At 37.5% G+C, this 14087-nt stretch overlaps 3 protein-coding genes across 7 annotated transcripts; 1 reads left to right on the forward strand and 2 right to left on the reverse strand.

Moving 5' to 3' along the window:
* Nucleotides 1-108: 108 nt before the first annotated feature.
* Nucleotides 109-5093, forward strand: LOC103323241 (putative boron transporter 2). Of its 3 annotated transcripts, none has more exons than XM_008225226.2 (13): nucleotides 109-246; nucleotides 852-1079; nucleotides 1197-1279; nucleotides 1448-1640; nucleotides 1796-1934; nucleotides 2118-2283; nucleotides 2391-2557; nucleotides 2645-2818; nucleotides 2960-3055; nucleotides 3330-3467; nucleotides 3568-3887; nucleotides 3984-4251; nucleotides 4537-5093. In XM_008225226.2, the coding sequence occupies exons 2-13, from the start codon at nucleotides 976-978 to the stop codon at nucleotides 4828-4830; spliced, it is 2142 nt and encodes a 713-aa protein (XP_008223448.2). In that variant the 5' UTR covers nucleotides 109-246; nucleotides 852-975; the 3' UTR covers nucleotides 4831-5093. The 3 variants fall into 3 exon arrangements, with proteins under 3 accessions (XP_008223448.2, XP_008223449.2, XP_008223450.2); XM_008225227.2 differs by lacking the exon at nucleotides 109-246 and adding an exon at nucleotides 325-583; XM_008225228.3 differs by lacking the exon at nucleotides 109-246 and adding an exon at nucleotides 562-736.
* An 876-nt stretch (nucleotides 5094-5969) lies between these two features.
* EMB2786 (COMPLEX 1 LYR-like protein) lies at nucleotides 5970-7398 on the reverse strand. Of its 2 annotated transcripts, none has more exons than XM_008225223.2 (5): nucleotides 7250-7398; nucleotides 6972-7038; nucleotides 6826-6870; nucleotides 6473-6570; nucleotides 5970-6261 (listed from the first exon to the last, which is right to left on the reverse strand). In XM_008225223.2, the coding sequence occupies exons 2-5, from the start codon at nucleotides 7023-7025 to the stop codon at nucleotides 6186-6188; spliced, it is 273 nt and encodes a 90-aa protein (XP_008223445.1). In that variant the 5' UTR covers nucleotides 7026-7038; nucleotides 7250-7398; the 3' UTR covers nucleotides 5970-6185. The 2 variants fall into 2 exon arrangements, with proteins under 2 accessions (XP_008223445.1, XP_008223446.1); XM_008225224.3 differs by having other exon boundaries at nucleotides 7136-7289.
* Nucleotides 7399-7966: 568 nt separating this feature from the next.
* On the reverse strand, nucleotides 7967-13266 carry LOC103323239 (Pectin lyase-like superfamily protein). Of its 2 annotated transcripts, XM_089046604.1 has the most exons (8): nucleotides 13107-13263; nucleotides 11206-11434; nucleotides 10387-10830; nucleotides 9842-10009; nucleotides 9675-9719; nucleotides 9348-9555; nucleotides 9164-9245; nucleotides 7967-8799 (listed from the first exon to the last, which is right to left on the reverse strand). In XM_089046604.1, exons 3-8 carry the CDS (start codon nucleotides 10819-10821, stop codon nucleotides 8298-8300), a joined length of 1440 nt encoding a protein of 479 aa, XP_088902730.1. In that variant the 5' UTR covers nucleotides 10822-10830; nucleotides 11206-11434; nucleotides 13107-13263; the 3' UTR covers nucleotides 7967-8297. The 2 variants fall into 2 exon arrangements, with proteins under 2 accessions (XP_088902730.1, XP_008223443.2); XM_008225221.3 differs by lacking the exon at nucleotides 11206-11434 and having other exon boundaries at nucleotides 13107-13266.
* Nucleotides 13267-14087: the final 821 nt, after the last annotated feature.

Genomic DNA, 14087 nt, shown 5'->3' on the forward strand with positions numbered 1-14087 from the left:
AATCAATTTATTAACTTTTTACAACAATGATATACTATACAACATAGAGAAACTGCTTGGCTACTGCTTTACAGGCCAGCTTGTCGTGGACTGGCTGGCGCTCTCTCTCTCTCTCTCTCTCTCACAAACACTCAACCACTTTCTCACACACATTTTACTGAAAAGCACCCTCCTTTAAAAACCAGAAAAATCAAAGCAGCTACCTTTTCTCTTATTTCCCATTATCAGAACTTTAATGTCTGGTTGGTGGGTATTTCATGCTGCATCTACTTTGAATCTTCTTTCTTTTTACGTATTTATTTATGTTTCTTTTCCTTCATACTCAGCTTTTCCGTGGCCTCTTTACTACGAGTCTACACCACAAGCATTAGATTTGTTGTTTCTTTTTTCTTTCCTTGTTTTGGGGGTGTGGGAGGGATTGGTGTTCCCTTTCTTTGCTGTTTGGCACTGATAGTGATGTTCCATTCATTCATTCTTGACCCACATTACTATCAGCATCAAATCTACAATTGCCTTCTCAACACTTTTCAAGCTTATATATTTCGAGTTTTGCTTACATTATGTGCGTCCTGTTTGTTTGAAGGTAAAACAAACCAAAAGGGTTGTCTTTTATGTACTTCAATGATCCAATGCCATTCTCATTCTGAATATTTCTCTGCATTCTTTTTCTGGGTTTGAAGCTTGGCATGCTTATAAGCTTTTGATGGTGTAATGCGGTTAATATTTTTGATTATGGGTAAACAGAAAAAATACAAATGTCAATTCTGGGTCATCTTGCATCTATCAAGATGCATTCGATTTAGTTCATTTACTGATGTTGCTTCATTGATGTCTCTTCTTCTTTAATGTAGATTTGGAGTTGTCAAGGCTCACCTTAGTGACCTTGGTAATGATCTGACTTGTTGTAAAGCCTGGTTCTTTGTCTACAACTTTGAGATTTGGTATTATTGCTTAAGCATTCAAGAAAGTGGAACCATGGAGGAGACATTTGTACCATTTCGGGGAATCAGGAATGATCTTCAAGGGAGATTTATGTGTTACAAGCAAGACTGGACTGGTGGTTTGAAGGCAGGCTTCAGGTATATCTTCTCTTGGTATCATCATATTACAGGACACCGCATCGTATTCAACTGTAAATATTGCGAAATTTTGGTTGAAATATTATTCTGGTTTGCTAACTTGTTTAATTGTCTCAGGATTTTGGCCCCCACTACTTATATATTCTTTGCATCAGCCATTCCAGTTATTTCATTTGGTGAACAATTAGAAAGAGATACAGGTAATATTTTCTACCGGATACTCCATTGAGTGCCTTGTGGTTTTCGGTGTGAGTTGAAAATGCTCCTAATATCGAATGATTGATAAGAAAAAATCTATAAATCTATATTTATACATTATGCATTAGTGTTTCAAATTTATGGTTTGGCATCATTTCTGGTGTTGGCAGATGGGGTTCTCACAGCAGTTCAGACGTTAGCATCTACTGCTTTATGTGGAATTATACACTCGATCCTTGGGGGTCAGCCTTTGCTGATTCTCGGAGTTGCAGAGCCAACTGTGATTATGTACACATTTATGTTCAATTTCGCCAAAAATAGACCGGATTTGGGATCAAAGCTCTTTTTAGCATGGACTGGATGGTATCATCTTTTCTTTGTGCTAACAAATGGATTGATATTGTGATTTCTGATGTTAACATTAATCTCTCTATCTTGCAATTATCCTTTTTCTGGAAAAAAATTCTTGGGTAACTCTTTTTTGACTTTGAATCTGCCTTTATTACATTGATGTGCAGGGTGTGCGTCTGGACTGCAATATTGCTGTTCCTGCTGGCTATATTAGGGGTTTGCTCCATTATAAACAGATTCACTCGTCTTGCAGGAGAGTTATTTGGCCTTCTCATTGCAATGCTCTTCATGCAGGAAGCTATTAAAGTAGGAACATCCTTCTCTTTCTATCCCTGAATTTTTACTGGCTTAAAGAAAAATTGCTTCCTTATTTCACTTGTAGTTTACGATTTATGTTAAAGGAGACAGGAGACTTGGAGTAATTGTTGTTCTGCATTTTCTAGCTGTACCAACTTTTTTTTAGATGTAGTTCTGAATTGTATTTTATAGGGACTAGTTCATGAATTTCGCATACCTGAAAGAGAAAACCCAAAGTCAGTTCAATTTCAACCTTCATGGAGATTTGCGAATGGGATGTTTGCTTTGGTTTTGTCATTTGGCCTTCTACTTACTTCTTTAAAAAGCAGAAAAGCAAGGTCTTGGCGGTATGGGTCTGGTAAGTCCATTTTTGTTCAGAGTTACATGCACACATGCAAAGTTGCCTATTTATTAATTTGCATATCCTACAGGAGATTGATCCAATTAAATGTTTCCTTCTCCCAGGGTCGCTCCGTGGTTTTGTAGCAGATTATGGTGTGCCATTGATGGTGTTGATCTGGTCTGCTGTTTCCTATATACCTGCTGGAAATGTTCCAAAAGGAATTCCAAGGCGCCTCTTCAGTCCAAATCCATGGTCACCAGGAGCATACGAGAATTGGACTGTCATCAAGGCATTGCCACATCCTCTACATGATTGATATGTCTTTTTTGTTTTTCAGCTTGATACATGAGGATATTAATGGTTGCTAAAATTACAGGACATGCTAAGTGTTCCAGTGATTTATATAATTGGAGCTTTCATTCCAGCAACAATGATTGCAGTGCTGTACTATTTTGACCACAGTGTAGCTTCCCAACTTGCTCAGCAGAAAGAATTCAATTTGAGAAAACCACCTTCGTTCCATTATGATCTACTTCTCTTAGGGTTCATGGTATGCAAATTCCCCTCACAGCGTCATTCACTTTTTCTGTAATGCTCCTGCCAGAAATTTCAGTGGTTGCAAAAAGGAAAGAAAAAAAAAGCACCCAGTTTCCATTTGCTTTGAGATTGAGAGGTTTTTGCAACATGACAGGTCATAATATGTGGTCTCATAGGCATTCCCCCATCCAATGGTGTCATACCACAATCTCCAATGCATACGAAAAGCTTGGCCACACTGAAGCACCAGGTAGGCATATGGAATAGAATCAATGAAGTCTAGTAATTTCAATGCTTTCATTTTCAAAGCTTGTCTATCAGTTACGTTAGTTGAGTGGCTCCACCTCACAGTTCTCTGTTCAGTAAACAGAGGTTGTAAGTTTAACACCAACTCAGTGACCCTTAAGGACCCAAAAGGGCACAAATTAAACATTAAAATGTGTTCGGAACATGGAGATGCACATATTGACACACAGCCAACCATCCACTCTTTTGTGATTTATATTATCTTTACAACGATGCAGTTATTACGCAATCGACTTGTAGCGACAGCAAGGAGATGTATGAAAAACAATGCCAGCTTGGGACAAGTATATGGAAGCATGCAACAAGCATATCAACAGATGCAAACCCCACTAACATACCAGGAACCTTCAGCTCGGGTATGATGACTTGATATGCCGTTCACCTTTTCATTCTTTTGTTCATTCATATGATAACAATGCTAACCGATGTTCAACCTTGCCTAAACCCTGAGAGCAGGGATTAAAGGAATTGAAGGATTCAACTTTTCAAATGGCTTCAAGCATGGGGAACATAAATGCTCCAGTTGATGAGACAGTGTTTGATGTTGAGAAAGAGATTGATGATTTATTGCCTGTGGAGGTGAAAGAACAGCGGCTCAGCAACTTGCTTCAAGCTACTTTTGTAGGAGGATGTGTTGCAGCCATGCCTTTTCTTAAAATGATCCCTACATCGGTACTCTGGGGTTATTTTGCCTTTATGGCTGTTGAGAGCTTACCAGGTAACCAATGTTGGGAGAGGATTCTACTGCTCTTCACGGCCCCAACTAGAAGATACAAGTAACCTCTTGACCCTTTTTGTCCTAACGCACTCTTTATTTTGTTTTACCAATTTGTCAACAAATTTAATTGAACTATGTTCATTCTCATGTTCAGAGTACTTGAGGAATACCACGCCACTTTTGTCGAAACAGTACCGTTCAAGACAATTGCAGCATTCACAATTTTCCAAACTGCTTACTTGTTTGTATGCTTTGGAATTACATGGATTCCTATTGCTGGGGTTCTTTTCCCATTAATGATCATGTTTCTGGTTCCTGTTAGACAATACGTTTTGCCCAAGTTCTTCAAAGGGGCACACCTTCAAGATTTAGATGCTGCAGAGTATGAAGAGGCACCTGCTTTACCATTCAACCTTGCAACTGTAAGTTTTCATTCTCTCACACACTGTTTCCTAATAAACTGGACCTGCAATATGCTTGAGTGTTACCTCTTAGGAAGTGCATAAACCGAAATTGAATAGACGCCTTTTGGCAATGTTTGCAAAACAATTCATGAACTGGTTAATCAGTGTGTGATCAATCTGGATGCAAACTTCTCTCTCTTTAGAAAAAGAATAGAAGCATACAATAATTTGTACACATAAAAGGGCCACTTGGCGACTCACTTCAACTTATACATCTTGTTCATTTGATGTGTTTCACATCAGGAGCGGGAGATGAGTAGGCAAGCTTCATTTGCAGATGATGTTGAGATTTTAGATGGGATAGTTACTAGAAGCCGTGGCGAGATCAGGCATATCTGCAGTCCTAAAATGGCAAGTTCAGCTACAACACCATCCAAGGAATTCAAAAGTATACAGAGCCCACTGTTCTCAGATAAGATATACAGTCCTCGTTTAAGCGAGCTGAGAGGTGAGCCAAGTCCTCAGAATGCTGGAAACGGGCAATTTAGTCCAAGGACTGGAGAAGCAAGATCATCTAATCTTGCGAAGAGTGGTTGAACCTTAGAAGTTAGATAAAAATGGAGCAAGTATTACCTGCAAATTATAGTGTACTTAAGAGTAATGGGGGTTTGGTTTTGTGAACATGCAGGAAATCTGCAATGGCATTTCCCCTTCTTCTACTTAAGTTAATTCTAAATGCGGCAATTTTTTGTAAAGTGGTCTAAATCTGTGAAATGTATTGATGGGAGGAGATTTGTAAGTTGTAACCACGAAAATCTATCAATGCCACTATTAAATATGAAGGAACTTTAAACTTATAATTTTTTGGCCAAATGAAGAAACTATACACCTATTGGCATCCATTTTTGTTCTCCAAGCCCAAGTTAATTCACTTCTAAAGAAGACTGCAATGTAGCATCTTCATCTTTCCAATGGAAAATGATGGTATCGATGGGCGAATCATGATTTTGTTAATTAATGGTGTCTGGAACCTGGAAGGCAACATTCCAATGCACGTAACAACTACAAGATTCACTCTTATAAATTTTTTTTGTCAATGCAAGGCAGAGAAACAACGTCTGAACTGTTATCAATATTCTCTCTTCATTTCCTTTTTGGGGAGAGGATGACACTGTTGAAATGCTCGGTGACATCGTTTTACACATCGGGAACCTATATTCGCGCTCTCTATACAACTCCCGCACTCTTACTAGACTCTATCTTGTGAGAGTGCGGAGGCTAGCGCGATTTGCATTACCCTTCACAGATTTTGAGAGGCAAAGTAAGATGAGTGGCCACAGTTCTCTCATGTTAACCTTCAAGATTGACGCGTATATGAGGTCCCTACTTCATAGTTTTCACTTGCAATCAAATGACCTTGCGTTGTAGTTTTCACAGCTTTTGAATTGGGACTCAGTGGGAAACTTTTTCTACATAACTTCACTATCAGTGTGGGTCCCTTGGCTACTCATTACTATTGTTTTGCCTGATTGTATGCCGTGCATGTTTAGTTGCTGATTTTGATGAAGTTCCTCTCCTATTGGGAGAACTTGCAAGGTAGCAGTTGGAGAAGTTCCTCTCCTATCAATTATGGCAACATTGTCTCTAACATCTCTCATAAAAAATGTCAGAGTTTTGCTCGGCCATCGACCGACATCATCAACCGACATCATCGACCATCAGCTTTCCTCAAAATGTTAATAGGAATTTGAAACATATGATGATTAGATTATAAGTTGGGATAGCAAATTGGTAATTCCCGCTTGCACAGGTTTATAGTTTGTTTCCTTGTTTGGTATGCAGAAAGGCAAAATAGCATTAAATCTTACATCGACGGTATCACTTATTTTGCTGACAAAAATTCACCCAATACAACAAACTGGAACCTCAGAAAGAAACTGAAAACCTCGACATCAAGAGCTGCTGAATTTACGACCAGACAGCCTCTCCGACTCGAATAGTATATGATTTATAAGTCCCCTTGCGGCACTGAGAACCAAGGAAGACAGATTAAAATTTTGAATTACAAAGATTCCATCAAGAAACTTGAATAAGATATGCATCGTGCATGCCCTGTATGCAAGTCTTTGTGCACATTATTTGAAGAACTGGTCATCAATTAGCTTTCAAATCAACCCATGAAGCATGATACACAAAAAAGTCGAAAATGAGAGTTGAGAAAACAATCAAATATACTTACTCATCCTTCAACTTTTGAATCTTCTCTGGATCTGTCTCAAGCATATGTTTCTTGAACTGCTGCCGCACCATATCAACCACAAGTTCCGTATTGTGTTGCTGCATCATTAACAAAACAAGAACCAGAATTCAATTTCAATAAGTTTGGATAGATTTTGTTAAGAGTGTACATTTATGCTGCATTTGTTTGATCAATTTCCTAAAATCAGGGAAGATGCATTTCCTAAAAAAATCTGGGACAATTGCTTCTTAAGAACTTATTAAAATCTCATTGAGAAATAACAACAAACACATTTTTCACTACGCAAAAGATGTGTGTGGGTGTGGGTGTGTGTGAGAGAGAACTTTGCATACCCGATGACCAACATATTTAGCTCTTCGAAGACACTCGCGGTAAAGCTACAACGACAAACGATCATTTAAGCTCAAAAAATGGCAAGCAAAATGATTAAATTTTTGGATATAAACAGTGAGGAAATCAAGACTTTTCCGATACTAACTCTGATCACATTATTCGCGAGCTCAGGAGGCAGTGCGGTTTGCAGAGACGGCATGTTCTTATTTTTCCTGCACAAAAATCCCAATCACAATCAACACAGTCAAATATTATGGATTTATAACCGGAACGCAATGCAGTAATTCACAGAGGCAAACTGTCGAACACCTTGCGGGCAAATTCAAGCATGCCGCGATGAAACAATTAAATGCATAGATCGATATCAGGAAGATGTAAGAATCGAAATCGGTGGAAGCGGCAGAGACAGAATGTGTTTGTTACCTGCGACTGTGTGAGAGTGAGTCGGTGACTTAGAGCCCAACGGCAAAACTCAATTCGACTGCTGCAGCGGAAATGCTTTGACTATTTGCGTCGTTGGGTCGTGCTAATACAAGGTTATCTCAATACATACGACATGTCGTATAGCAGTCATTCTTTTTTCTTTTTTTTTAAACAAGCGGATAATCTAAAGTACTGGGAGGGGGAATCTCTCTTACGAACAATCAGTGTCGTGGAGGTTTGAGCACAAGATGCTGTCAATTCCATTTAGACCCTCTTGGGCAATCATGCAGTTTATTCTTCGTTTTTAATGTTTTTTTTTTTTTTTTCTAATATCATCCATTTTGAGTTTGAGCCATTAATTTTCTTTTTGGCTTAAATCAAGACTTCAATTTGAGAATTTATTTTTTGGGAACATTTGAATTTTGGACTATCGATTACGTAAATTCTTATGTGAATGTGTGATCTAGATTTTACAGTATAATAATACAATTTTTTTTGCATTATAAGTCTAACAAAATAACATCACCCACCATTTATCTATCCAACTATAAAAAATAAAAAATAAAAAAAAACTACATCACTTGAGCTAAAACTTACGGGCAAATTTGATCCGGTTGGATGCTTGTGGAACATGTCTTGTTGATATTTTTCAAACATGATGCTAATGGACAAGGCTAGAACCCAAAGGTTGGGTTGATTAAACGTACACCCTTCACATTGCTATAAAAGATAGAGCATCCATTGAATAGCTACACATAGGTAGTCATGAAATTCATAACTGTTACTAAAAATCCATTATCCATACAATGCCAATACATGTAAGCACCCAATCTCATTACAATATTTGTAGGGCCAAAAAAGAAGAAGACCCAAATGGTAAATCACATCATCACACAATAAGGGGGAAAGCCCAAATAGGGATGGGAGCCTAAGTAGTAAATATCAAGACCCATATCAGATAAATGGCTCTTGGGCTCTATACAGTAAAACAGTAAATTTTACTATAAATATAGAAATAACCCAACCCGAAAGTAAATTAAATTTTACCCTAGCAAGTATACTGGGACACCTCAGCCACACTCTCAGGATCTCCATCCTGCAAGCAATCAATTGGAGGTATAGTGGCTGTTTCTTGAGTCCCATAAGCATTCCAACAAAATGGATCATCCATCAACTCTCCTTCGTGTGGGTAAAGCTCAACTTCCGAGAGTGTGATGTTTGTGCAAGCCACCGTGTCACTGCAAGCAAAGTGAATTGGAGGCCTCCTCACATCATATGTGCCCTTTATGTTTCTATATGTCAAGTCTGTGACAAAAACTGCTGAAGTTTCGTTTCGACAGGCCTTTGATAGGCAGTAATATTGGTCTACTAGTAGGCAATTCATCACGTTCTCCATTTGAATGTTCTCAAATACTATGGCGGATACACAGCCCGTTCCGCCTTGCCATGTCTTGATTCTGACTCCGTTATCGGACTCCCTTATGATAGCGTCACGCACTGTTATGTTGGAAACACATGCTTGAGAGTTGTGCACACCAAGGCTCCCAATGCTGCAGAAAATAGAATGTGATTAATGGTGATTTAGGAAGCATTTGAAAACTAAATGAAACCGGATAATACTAGCTAGAGTGACCACATTAATTGATCATCTTGTATATAGTAAATAGAATTTATTTCATTCGTCACATAATTTGAAAATGTGATCTCTTCAACATTACTCGTTGAAAAAAGTTGTTCATGTAGTTTTTGTTTAAAAAAGGTAGAGTTAAAGCCCATCCAACTGTTAGAGTGATTACCGAATGATAACCAACTTTTTTGCCGAAGAAGTTAAGAAGGGCACTTTTGGACTCAAAACGGATGGTAATTGGCAGGCGGCAACCAAAGAGAGATGTTTATTGAGAGAGTATATCATACCTAATCCCGTGACTTGGCCCACAAGTGACACCTCTTATATCAACATTGGCACATCCTGTTCCTATTGAAATGCAATCATCACCTGTTTAAATCATGCTAAATTATTAATTAATTATATATAATTAACACATGATAATACAAAAGGTAAATTTTAAATATAAAAAAACATTTTCCATTTTCTTACCATTGCTAATCATAGAGTCATATATGCCAACAGATTTTGTGTTCTCTATGTGGATCCCATCTGTGTTGGGGCTAAGCTTTGGTGAGGAAATGGACAGCTTCTCAATCTGTACACCTTCACAGCCATCAAACTTCATGTGGAACTGAGGACTGTTTTGGATTCTTAACCCTCTCACCACCAAATTGTTGCTCATGAAGAATCTAATTAACTGAACAATTCAAACCCAAAAAAAAAAAAAAAAAACCAAGAAGAACAAGTTACCATGACTGAATTTTACAACACATTTATAACTGCTGCTTGAATTTGACTGTGGGTAATTTTACTTACAGCAGGGCTGTCACATGGTCCTGGCAATGTGGATCCATTAGGACCCTGAAGTAGTAATAAGATCAGAGTTAATATTGGCATTTAAAAACCAAAAAGTTTACATGAAAAATAAAATTAAAAGAAAGTAAAATAAAAGATAGGACCAGCTGCTTGGTGAATTAAATTACCCTGTGAGGCTTGCATGGGAGATCCCACCACTTTTGGCCATTGCCTTCAATGGTTCCACTCCCAGTGAAAGTCATTTGGTCAAGTCTGTAAAACACAAGCCACTGTTTTTGGCTGTCTCCTTTAGGCCAAGTCTGAGGCCCCTCCGGCGGCATCAGAATCCCATCTACCTGTTTCACTTTTGAACTTTAGTTACCAATTTTAGAAAATTAATTAATGAACCAAATTTCACAGCAATGTAGTTTTAAGAGTTTGGATCCTTTCCTGCTGTTTTTTTTTCCGACACAAGCGATATTAAGGAGGGGAAATTTGAAAAGGACCTCTCGGTATAGAAGTAACTGCTATTAATCACTTTACTAGTGTTTTTTGTGTGTTGATAATTGCACTTATTTCTAAACCTGAGACGTTTTACTCCAAACCCAAAATGGGGTCTTTTCGTTTTCAATTATTTTGATTAATGCAACAACTGTCATTGACAGCTAGATGAACTTATTTTAGAACACAAGACATTTGTGTAAAAGAAAAATGAAAAAGAAAAAAATCTTACTTGGAATACCAGTCCAGGCTGGCAAGGACCTGAGAAGATGGTTGAAGTAATTTTGAAGCTGTAATCTGCAGGAGCGAAAACCACACCAGATTCTACAGCACAGGCTTCTTTCCAAGCCGCTCTAAATGCAGCAGTGTCATCAGCAGAGCCATCACCAACTGCCCCATAATTCATGACATTGAACACACAATCTGAAGAACCAGAAGAATTATTTCCAGGGTCCTCAGGGTAAGGGTCTGAGGGCACGTTTGAAAGAGGAGGAGGGCTGAGGCTTGGAGTTGAAGGAGCAACTGGCTCTCCAGTGTCAGGGGAAGGAGCAGGGGAGCTTTTGTTCCTCTTGTGGAAATGATATCTTCCTTCCACGTTGCTTGAGTTTTGGAAGATCATTAGACTCAATGTGATCCATAGGACCATAAACCAGTGAATTGGCTCCATGCCTTTGCTCTGAGAAAATTACCAAAAAGCACTTTTAAGAAAAACTAGCAAATGAGATAGAAGAAGAAAGTGGCCTGGCATTGAGGACCAGTTGAAAGACTGGCTCTAATTTATACTCAATATTATAAGTTTCCACAGTTAATTGTTTTCATGCATGTATATATAAAGTCCTATACGTGTCAACTTCACGTTGAATGAAAAAATAAAAAATAAAAAATACATACATACATACACACATATATATATATATATATATATATATATCGTCGTGTCTAGGAAACTGGTTGGAGGCTTTTATGGGGATTTTGGAATTTGGTCTTCTGTTGCAATTTGTGGACTGTTACTCTTTGTTCTCTAGCAGATTTATTTATAGTGATCTCTTACCTTTTTTTTTTCTCTGATGCTATATATTTAGTTTGGAGGTTCTGCGCCATGTGGTCCTGCAGGAATTCTAGTTTCGTCTCCTTTTTTTTTGTTTTCTTGGCAGTTGATGTCTTCATAGACACCAAACACAAACACATGGCACATTCTGAGATGAGCTTGGGAGGAACTTTGCTTTTGCAGTTCTGAGCTTGTGAACCGCTCTGAGGCCCAAGTTTCCTAAATCAGTGTGCTGCAGCAACCATATTTTTGTTTTTATTTATAGATTTTATACAAAAACTTTCTTTTTTCTGTTAACTTAAAAGTGCTCTGTGTAAACAGAAGCAATATCTGCTGGCAGGGTTTCTTGGATTGGTGGTTTGAAGCAACTCAGGAAAGATAAATTGTGAACCCTAAAAGACATAATCAATTATATTTTTGCTCTGTTAGACTGTTATGCTAAATATTTTTACTGGTTGCCAAAAAATTCACTGTCCACTAAGCTTTTGGCATCATATTTCACTGACAGTAAGTAAATTTTGTGACATTTATATATGAAGCAAAGATGCAAGAGCATGTATGATATATCCATAATATATGAACGCAATATGCAACCACTCAAGTCAGATAAAGTCACGAAGAACAGAAAGATGAAAAGAAATAGAAATGAAAACTATTCGTTTTGACAAAGTAGATAACTCCAAGCCAACGGGGTATAGCTACTGGTCTCAAGTTGAAACCCTCATAGTACACGTGGAGTATGTGTGTAAGAAATTCTTCTCTCTTGCAATTTAAACTATTACTTGTACTAAGTAAACTCCAAAATTTATGTATGTGGGTGGGATGTGTCCATTCAACTTTATACATTATTGTGTGAGTTATATTACATGAAAAATGGGACCTACAAATTTTAACATTAAGATTTAGTTGTATATACTTCAATTTGCTAAACGAAGTACAAAAATAGCTCACTACCTGAACAAACATATATATGTACAAAATATGTTTGTATATATATAGTCTCTTTTTATTGAGGGACACCCTTTAGGTCCCTATGAATTTTTTTTCAACGTTCTAAACTTTCTATTTTTTAAGTATACATTCATAGATAATCCTTGCAAAAAAATTAGACAAATTGAAACCGTTTCGATATCCAATTGAATCCTACAAAATCAATGATATATATATATGAAGCAGATATGTACAACTATAACCTTCTATTAAAGCATATATTTTTCTCTGCTTTTCAACAAAAAATACTTGTCATATCAGACTCTCTTTAATTACTATAGTTAATTAACCGCATCATTAAATAACTAATGAATAATCAAATTCTGTTCGAGACGCTTTGTTCTGTCATCTCAGGGAATTTTACAAGTAAACGTCATATCATAATTATTCAGTACAATATTCATGTGACATAGAGATCAGACGAGAGAGTGATTTTTGTAAGATTTTTTGGAATGTAGGGATGAGATGAGAGAATAAAATATAGCTGCAAGAGGTAAGGACTCAGAGGAGATTGGGTGAATGTGGTTTTGATGTAAAAGCAATAACTCTCTCGTGACTCTTGATTGTTGTTTTGCTCTTTTTGTGGTTGTGGCCATCGAAGGAGGAAAGCATGTAGTAGGTTCCCGACAACAATGTTAAAACCATTCACGGGTCCATTCAAACCCTCCCTGTGATCTAGTTATTTCTGATCCATAAACCCTAATGTCCAAACCAACTTCTATGCCTCAAGTGACCCTACTTAAACCGCAATAAGCGTGCTAATTATCAGTAATCATATCCCATACAGTTTAACATCCTATTTTAAAGAAAATTTTACTCAATTAAATATGTTTAACAATCTTACAAGATAACATATCAGACGATTAGAAATACATTTTTGAACTATCACATTACAACAAATAACAAGTATTCACCTGACTGCTTGCAATGCTCGATTCTTCGTCTGATGCTTGATTACGCTTCTTCCTCGCACCATGCAAATTATGAAATTAAGCCAATGAGGTTGTTTGTAATATAACGTAAGGTGGTGCTACCTAATTAGACTGCATTGCAAGTGTATGACATAGCTTTGTAAAATGCAAGAGAGGAGGTCGCTTTTATAGAGGTTAGAGTTTGTAGTGGAAGCATGGGAATGTGTACGTGCATATAAGGCGCATGTGTTTGTCTTAGTCTTTCACGTGCCAACTCTCACGGGTGAGCTCAAAGCTAATGAGAGGCTTTGTGACAAAAATTTGTGCCGCACTTTTTGAAATTGTGTGATTGGGATGATTGTGGTTTTCAGCTATAACACGTACGACTGTCAATTTTGCACTCGCCTCACGCTGTTGGTCGACAGACCACATGGTCATGCCTACGTGTCATGCTGTTGTAGGTTGGAAGCTTGTGGGACATACCAAACCCCTCGATGGAAGTGTGAAAAGAAAAGGGCTTTGTATCAAAGGTCCAAAAACAAAATTTCACATGCAGCTATAAGTCGATTTTGCTGAATCTCAATACATGCATGGAAGCATCCAGAGCGCGGCACGTGGCATCTGGGAATTCACGGGATAGTGTTTCTGTGTGTCACGGGTGAGAGAAGGATTAGCCTTTTTAATTCGGTCATTAGTTTAATTCAGTTTGGTTTAAAATGCTTAGTAGATGTGTTAGTGTGGATCCAAAGCATAAAACAGAAGTTGCCGCTTTACAGAAAAGCATAAAACAAGGGGTTGGATATCATTGTCGCAATCTCAATCACACCTAGAAAGATTTGGCACTTTTTAATTTTTTTAATATTTAATGGGTCATAATTTAAACTTACTTTTGGTGTATACTTTTGTAATTATTGATATATTTAAGAGGAGAAACCTGAAATCATTTTTATGGGTATTTTATTTTGTTAATTTGTCATGTTAATT

The sequence above is a fragment of the Prunus mume genome, linkage group LG2 (assembly GCF_029339155.1).
Source record: "Prunus mume cultivar Tortuosa linkage group LG2, ASM2933915v1, whole genome shotgun sequence".
NCBI lineage: Eukaryota > Viridiplantae > Streptophyta > Magnoliopsida > Rosales > Rosaceae > Prunus > Prunus mume.

Excerpts from the sequence above, each read along its gene's own strand:
- LOC103323241 (XM_008225226.2), top strand. The coding sequence starts at position 976 with ATGGAGGAGACATTTGTACCATTTCGGGGAATCAGGAATGATCTTCAA. Across the intron at positions 2,284-2,390 it reads GTCTTGGCGGTATGGGTCTG|GGTCGCTCCGTGGTTTTGTA; the intron begins GTAAGTCCATTT and ends TCCTTCTCCCAG. Across the intron at positions 3,056-3,329 it reads TGGCCACACTGAAGCACCAG|TTATTACGCAATCGACTTGT; the intron begins GTAGGCATATGG and ends ACAACGATGCAG.
- EMB2786 (XM_008225223.2), bottom strand. The coding sequence starts at position 7,025 with ATGCCGTCTCTGCAAACCGCACTGCCTCCTGAGCTCGCGAATAATGTG. Across the intron at positions 6,871-6,971 it reads TCGCGAATAATGTGATCAGA|CTTTACCGCGAGTGTCTTCG; the intron begins GTTAGTATCGGA and ends TTGTCGTTGTAG. Across the intron at positions 6,262-6,472 it reads ATTCAAAAGTTGAAGGATGA|TGCCGCAAGGGGACTTATAA; the intron begins GTAAGTATATTT and ends CTTGGTTCTCAG.
- LOC103323239 (XM_008225221.3), bottom strand. The coding sequence starts at position 10,821 with ATGGAGCCAATTCACTGGTTTATGGTCCTATGGATCACATTGAGTCTA. Across the intron at positions 10,010-10,386 it reads AGCCTGGACTGGTATTCCAA|GTAGATGGGATTCTGATGCC; the intron begins GTAAGATTTTTT and ends AAAGTGAAACAG. Across the intron at positions 9,246-9,347 it reads TGACTCTATGATTAGCAATG|GTGATGATTGCATTTCAATA; the intron begins GTAAGAAAATGG and ends TGATTTAAACAG.